Below are 7,156 nucleotides of genomic sequence, written 5' to 3'. Positions count from 1 at the left end.
GGGCTGGTGCCACCCAGGGGTGGGGAGCTTTGCCTGGAACTGCCAGGGTGTTTCCAAAGTGGCCACTCCAAGCCCCACCCCAGTGGAAGGGGTCAGGACTCCTCGGGCTCAGGGAGCTTTTCACGGATCCCTCTCTGGTGGCAGTGACTGACCTTCTGCGGCTTTACCAAGCATCCCCTGCCCCAACGCACAGGCGTCTCTTCCCCATGTTGGAGCGGCAGCCTTGTTTCCTGCAGGGAAACGTGCTCGTGGCCCCGCCACTGTCCTCCGTGAGTGTCCCAGATGCTGACCCTTTGTCGGCTGCATGTGAGGCCAGCCTGGGAGACCCACGGTGTCCTTTGACGGCTTTGTCAGTGAGTCACATTTATCAATCATCTTTTTGGCTGGAGACGTTTTGAGTCTCATTTGAGAAATTCCTTTCTTAGCCAGAGGCCACATCTGTATCTTGTGGTATTTTCTCCCCAGGTTTCCATCTGGGCTCCGACATGCGAGTACTTGTCCCATCGGGAATCGGCCTTGCGCATGGCGTGGGGTGGGACCTCCTCCGGGACACACCTTGGCCCTCACACGCACACACGCGTCTGCCTCTGGGCTCCTTGCGTGCCCGTCGCTGTGTCTGTGCCAGATGTATCAATAACCACAGATTGATCCTGATCGTTAAGTACCCAGGAGACCAGAGTGCCTAAGAATCACGACGGGATTTTGGTCAGAACTGCCCTGAATCTCACTCCTGCTATTCTTCAAGTACCTTTTGCTCAAAATAATGTTATGCAAAGTGGCATGTTTGGGATGGCATGTCCTGCCACCCTCAACACCCAGCAGACAGGAATGACTCCCGACCGTAAAGAGAAATGGCTACAAAATAAATACTTAAATCCTCAGAAAGATAGGGAAAAATAAAATCCACAAAACAAATAGAGCATCATGAAACAAATGCAGGTGGATGAGGAAGAAATGGCTATGAATAGAAGCAAAACTAATAACAAGAGCAAATTCCTTTGTAAATGATAAAAAATACTTCTTCTTAAATTCCACTGGCACGGAACTTCTTGACACAAACAGTAGGGATTCGTGGACAGGCCTCTAAAGTGTGAGACACGCCCGAGGCTCCCTCTGTTGCCAAGAAGCAGAGCTGTGCCAGGTGAGTTCAGAATCTTAGGAAATGTAAAGTATTCGTGTTAAACATTTTAAGAGTAAATACTAGAAGAAAGCAACAGAGTGTACAAATTCCAGACTGGTTGAAGGAAAGAAGGGAAGAAGGTGAATCTGGCCAATCTGACAGGTGGGAAGGGAGAGGAAAAGTGGGGATTTCAAATCACCTGATAAGATGGAAGAAAAAGAAAACCTGAATGTACCAGTGATCACTCACATGTAAATAAAGCAGGTTAAACTCACTAAGTTGTTAATTCATTACATTTATGAAATATGTTCACGAATTCTTGAAGAAACAAACTCTCATACTGTATAAATAGTCACATTCCAGCTACGTGCTGCTTCCAAGTGGCCTATAAAAAAGAGAATGATGCAGCCCAGGAAAGAGTAAATGGAGAGAAAGACCCAAGTGGTCACGGACTGAAGCTGTGCGCGGGACCTGATCCGAAGAAAGATGCGGTGAAGATGCGTCTCCGGGGTGAGGGCTGCTGATCCCTACGCCTGAGGTCTTGCGGGAGGAGGGGGTTGGGGCGACGTGGCCACAGTCCACGGGGCTGGAGGTCCCGGGCGGCGCGGCCCTGTCAAGCCTCGATCGCGGACTTCAGGTCTCCAGACGGTGAGAAAATAAGTTTCGGTTGTTTTAAGCCCCCCAGGCCCAGTAACTCCTCACAGCGGCCCCAGCGCAAGATACACCCGACAGATAGGGTAGGAGTGCGGCAGAGGGTCTGAAGGCAAAGGCCCGGGGCGCCCCCGGCACCCACACCCCTTCGGGCGCGAGCAGGTGCCCCCAGAGCCCGGTGGGCAGGCAGTTCCCGCAGCCGGATCCCCAGGTCCTTCCGGAGACGCCAGAACCTGCAGCCGCCCCGCACAGGAACGAGGAGCGAAGCGAGGCTGCACGTCTGGGGTCCGGGCCGTGCGGTCTGTCTTGGGTCCGGGACGCCCCTCAAACCGGACGGCGCTCCCCGCCTCCCGGGGTCCAGGGCTGAGCGGCGCCGCCGCCATGGGCGCGAGGAGTGTGGGCGGCAGCCGCTCGCGCGCGGACAGACGCGTGGGTTCAAGCGTTTGTGTGCAAAGGTGGTCACGAGCCGCTTTTACAGCAGTGGGAAAGCGGAGGGCCGGGAGGGAACCGTCGCCCCCCAAAACCGCCTTGTCCCGGGACACGGGACCTGTGGGTCCCCGGACGGGAAGCCGCACCGCCCCACCCGCCGGCCCCCGCCCAGGCCGGGCGGGCAGCAGGGGGCGCCCCAGGTCCACGCTGGCGCCCAGAAAGCCGGAAATGCGGGCCATCGCGGGGAGCAGGGCTGGTTTGCTGGGGCACAGGAGGGCGCCCCCGCGGTGGAAGGGCTGGTCCCGCTGGGCTGGGGTCCCAAAGCCCCCCCACCACAGCTGTCAGACCCTGCGGCCCGGCCGTCCCCTCCCGCCCGCCCCCGCCGGGCCTGGAGCGTCCAGGAAAGAGCACCCCCCCTCCTGCAACACTGCTTCTGTGGAGTAAGAAGGTGGGGTAATAGGCCCCCGGGGTGCGGCCGCGCTCCCTGCGTGGGCGGAGGAGCTGAGGCCCCGCGGGCTCCTGCTGTTCCTGGAAACCCCGGGAGTTCGCGCGGTCCACGTGGGACCTCACCCCGTCCGACCCCTGCTTTCCCGGGATGTCCGCCCTGGGGTGCACTGTGCAGAATGACTGGGGCTCCCTGAGCCACTGAGCGCCAGAGGGTCTGAGTGCCCCCGCCCCCACTCCTGGGGAGTGTCAGGGAAGGACGCAGGGGAAGGGCTCGCTAGGATGGGCTGGAGGCCCGGAGAGTGGGGAGGAGCCCTGCCTTTCCTCTCGGGTCCTGTGGGGGTGTCTGGAGGAGCTGTCTGGGAGCGCGGCGGGGGCTGCCGGTCTGTGAGGGGCCCCTGGCCACCGTTTCTCTCTTCCCTGCCAGCTGGGACCCCTCAGAACTGCCGTGTGACCCAGTGCGGACAGGCTGTGGACCGCGGCCAAGGCGGCCCTGAGGCCCACCCCCGTGTCGTGGGCCCCGCAGGGGGCCAGTGCGGGGTTCACACAGATGAGCCGGGAACAGGCCCCAGGCCCTCGGTGCCAGCGCTAATATCCTGTCCAGTCCCCACCCTCGGGGAAGCTGGGTGGAGAGGGGAGGGAACCCTCAGTCCTCCCCCCACCGGGGAAGGCAGCCCAGCCAGATGTGTTCCTGCCCCCGCAGTACTGCCCGCCCTGAGGGCTCTCAGGGCTGTGGGCAGCCAGGAGGGGGTGCAGGGAGCTGTGGAGGCGAGGAGGCCCCCAGGCTCTGAGGACATGATCTCAAGCCTGCCCAGGGCAGCCAGCTTCCCCTGCAGCCCTAAGGCCTTGAGACACACCCCCACACCCCTACACCAAGGGTCGGCAGCCTGGAAATGACTACTGTTCACAAGGATCCCTGGCGGCCCCCACTGGCTGAGGGGGCCCACCGGGCGGGCTCTGGGGGCCCAGGGCCATCTGCCCAGGAAGCCCCTTCCCCCAGGGCCCTGCGGGCCCCCCAGTCCCATCTAAATCTGCTCAGAAGAAAACATCCAGGCCTCCCCCACAGGCTCAGACGCCTCCGCCCTCCCATTGGAAATCGCCACCAGATGCTCCAGTTTTTCCAGAGAGCCAGGGGCCAGCGTGAGGTAACCGGAGGACGATTAACCCTTCCAGTCCCACAGCCAACAGGGGCCCCGTGTCCAGGGCTTGCACCCATCAGACTGCCTGTGCCACTTAGGGGTGCCCTGCTTGGACCTCGGCCTCAGGCCACAGCATCCGTGGGAGGGCCCACACAGCCCGTGCCCCCTGCACATGGCCAGTGGCACCTGGCACCTACCTGTCTGCTTCCCTGGAAGGTCCCTTGCTCCTCCACGTCAGGTTCCAGGCTCAGTAATGCCACCCTCAGTCTGTGCCCCCCCAGGGTCCTCACACCCACCCCTCCCCCTGCCACTCAGACAAAGCAATGCCTGTGCTTACACATCTGGGTGGGGGGCACCCTCCCTACAAGGCCTGGTGGTGCCAAGGACATTGCCAGCTTTGTGGGAACTCTGGAGTGAACTGTGGCCCCACACCCCCCTGGGCTGCCCCACCTTGGCAGCGAGCCCGCCCCTCACCCATGGTAGCTGTGGGTCCCCCTGAATTTAGGCCTTCAGCTCTGGTCTGCCCAGAGGAAGGGAGACTGCTTACAGGTGATTCTGTCTCCGAGAACCAGCATGGTCTGCCCCTCCCGCCTGGCTCGTGCCCCCCTCCCATTGCCAAGTCCTACGTGACTGGGGCTGGGCACAGTGACCTCAGGCCCCAGGTGTCCCACCTGTAACTGGACAGGCAGTGGCCACCATCCCACCACCCGGGCCAGTGGGCCAGTGACCTGTGGGGTTTATCACAGATGGACTGTCTAGACGGCCCCTCCATCCCTCCCCTTCTTTATATTTTATTATTTCTTTCAAATGATGGGACTCACAACCCAAGCCCCTGTGTCTGACTGAGCAGAAAATAAAATTCTCAGTTCTTAGGTAATAAAGGAGAGTAAGGCAGGCCACAGCACAGAGAGGGACTCACCGGCAGCTGGTGCCCAGCTGGACAGCCCCCAGCACGCCTGGGGGAGGGACGGGGAGGCTGCTGGATGGCTCGGGTGCATTTTGAGTTTTGCTTTGAGGTAATGCATGGAAACAGCAGCAACTAACGGGAAACACCACGGACATGATCAGTCGCCTCCCACCCTCCCACAGTGACCAGAGCCTGGGCGTCCTGAGGCTCCCCAAGAACAAACGGGGGGCCCTGTGGCTCTGCACCCCTGGGCTTCCTGACCTCCCTCCTCCCCTCACCTTCCCAGGCCTGCACCCCTGCATGTCCTGCTCCTTTTCCCTGTGGGCCACAGGACTGTTGCATGGCCCCATAATTTGCTGAACAAACCCTGTTGTTGAGTTTAGGGTGTCACCACATTGCACAGTCAAAGAGCTATGCATTTTGGTGTAATTTTTGCTAATAGGTCTGCAGGATGTACTTGGACATGCAGTGGATGGACGGACACCCTGCCTCCCAGCAACAGGTGCTGGAGGCCAGCTCTGTGCGGTGTCCTGTCAAGGACTACAGCCTGGGTTTTCCTTCCTCCAGAGGTGAGCCGTGGCACCCCCTTGGTGCCAACTGGTGTAAGCTCCTTTCCAGTGAGGCCCCGAGTCATCGCCTGAGAGGCCCCGCCTGCAGGGCAGCGTGATTCGGGTGGGCTGCATAAAGCTGCCCGCCATGCACTTGTGTGCCCAGCACTGTCCTCCTGGGTGACCAGCCTAGCTGTGACCGGCGCCCCCACCCCAGAGCCCCAGCTGGCCCACAAAGCCCCTTGGGAAGGCAATCCTGCCCCAGGCGGCCAGCCCCGCCCACCCCAGCTGCGATCTGACCACTGGCTTCCGTGGTGGGAATGAGCCGACGGACTGGCGGGCAAACAGAAGCTGGAAGACGGCCGCCCTGCCCCCAGTGCCCGGGGTCCAGACCACCGGACCCTTGCGGCCACGCCACCAGCAGAGGGGCTGCCCCAGTGACAAGATCGGGGAGAAGCAGCCTGTGCACACAGAGGCCCAGAGCCCTGGTGAGGGGTGTGCTGGCTGGTACCCCTGCGCCCACATATGTAACCCATGGAAACACTATTTCCTTGATGAATCATGTTCCAAGTTAGGAGGAAAATTCTCTATAGTTGAAGCATTAAAAAGAAACCAAGCAGGTCTTTGTTCAACAGATGCCAAGATTCGGGGTCTTGGGTTTCATCAGGGTGGCTGTCTGACCCCCAAGCCCCTGGGAGAGGCGGCGTGCTCTGCAAGCACCCTTTCCGTGTGGGGGGGAGCAGCCTCCTCAGACCTGCCATGTCTCTGGGCCACCCCCCAGGGGCCCACAGGCTACTCCCCCACCCCAGGCTGTGTCTGGCCGACAGCACATCAGTACATCAGTGCCAGGGACGCTGGCTCGGCTGGGGTGTGGGCATGGTTGGAGCCCCTCCACTGTGCCCAGTCCCCACCCCCGGGGTCCCTGCGAGCCCCACCGCACCCCCAGCAGGCCTGGCCCCTCAGGCATGTCTTCTGTCCTTGCTGGAACACATCTTGTCTGTAGGACCCTGAGCCTGGGCACAGGCACAGCTGATGGTGCCCTGGCAGAGCCCCCTGGCTGAGGGGGCGCAGGGGCAGACACATCCCGGCCGTGGCTGGGCCAGTGGGCAGGCAGCGGTCCATGCAGCCACGCGGAGCCACAGCTGCTGCCCTGAGGCCCAATGCGGAGCAGGGCCCCGAGGCCTGAGGTAGGCAGGGTGTGTGCGTGGGGTAGGGGTCCGCCCAGTGCCATCTATGGAGGCTTCCTCTCTCCTTGGGGCCCACCTGCTCCTTGGGCTTCAGGCCTTCACCAGAGTCCTGTGCTCACTTTTCTGGGTGCCTCGGCGGCCAGGCCCTGCCTGCGTCACCTGACAGCTGCTCCAGGTCCTTTGAGACCCACTGGGCCCCCATCACGGGTCTGGGCGGCTCATCTGCAGACCCCTCCCCACGCGGGCCCCCACAGGGCTGTGGCTGGTGGGCAGCCCCAGCCAAGACCTGCCCCCTAAGGGCTGGTTCTGCAGCGGCCGCAGACAGACATGGGGCCTGCTGGGCCCAAATGCCACACCCCTCGTGCAGCGGCGGGAGCCTGGGAAAGCCACTCCTTGCTGCCCTTTCTCCTTCTTTCTCTGCAAGCTAACCACCGAATTCTCTGGCAGGCGATGCTGAGAGCAGCTGTTCACTTAGGAGGCCCAGGCCTGGCTTCCGGGAGCGGGCTGGGTTGGATTTTCTGCGTGGGCACCGACTGGCCCAGCCTGGGGGGTCGGGGGTGGACTCTGCGGGGACACTGCCGCGCCCAGGGGGTCCCTGCAGTGCCTCTGAGAGGGCCGGGTCTGCAGTGAGGAGCGGAGGACAGCCTCCCCTCAACCGCGCAACAGCAACAGCGAAGTCGGGGGTGGGGGCCAGGACGGTTTCCCTTGTTCATGTTTTCTGTTTTTCATAC

At 61.7% G+C, this 7,156-nt stretch overlaps 1 protein-coding gene across 1 annotated transcript; it reads left to right on the top strand.

Moving 5' to 3' along the window:
• The first annotated feature begins 206 nt into the window (after positions 1-206).
• On the top strand, positions 207-5,870 carry LOC140848265 (uncharacterized). The gene is made up of 4 exons (XM_073230453.1): positions 207-306; positions 1,934-2,648; positions 3,711-3,789; positions 5,133-5,870. Exons 1-4 carry the CDS (start codon positions 207-209, stop codon positions 5,355-5,357), a joined length of 1,119 nt encoding a protein of 372 aa, XP_073086554.1. The 3' UTR covers positions 5,358-5,870.
• The last annotated feature ends 1,286 nt before the right edge of the window (positions 5,871-7,156 follow it).

The sequence above is a fragment of the Manis javanica genome, chromosome 3 (assembly GCF_040802235.1).
Source record: "Manis javanica isolate MJ-LG chromosome 3, MJ_LKY, whole genome shotgun sequence".
Classification (NCBI taxonomy): domain Eukaryota; kingdom Metazoa; phylum Chordata; class Mammalia; order Pholidota; family Manidae; genus Manis; species Manis javanica.
The sequence above is the reverse complement of the archived record's forward strand: the minus strand, read 5'-3'. Positions and strand labels throughout refer to the sequence as shown.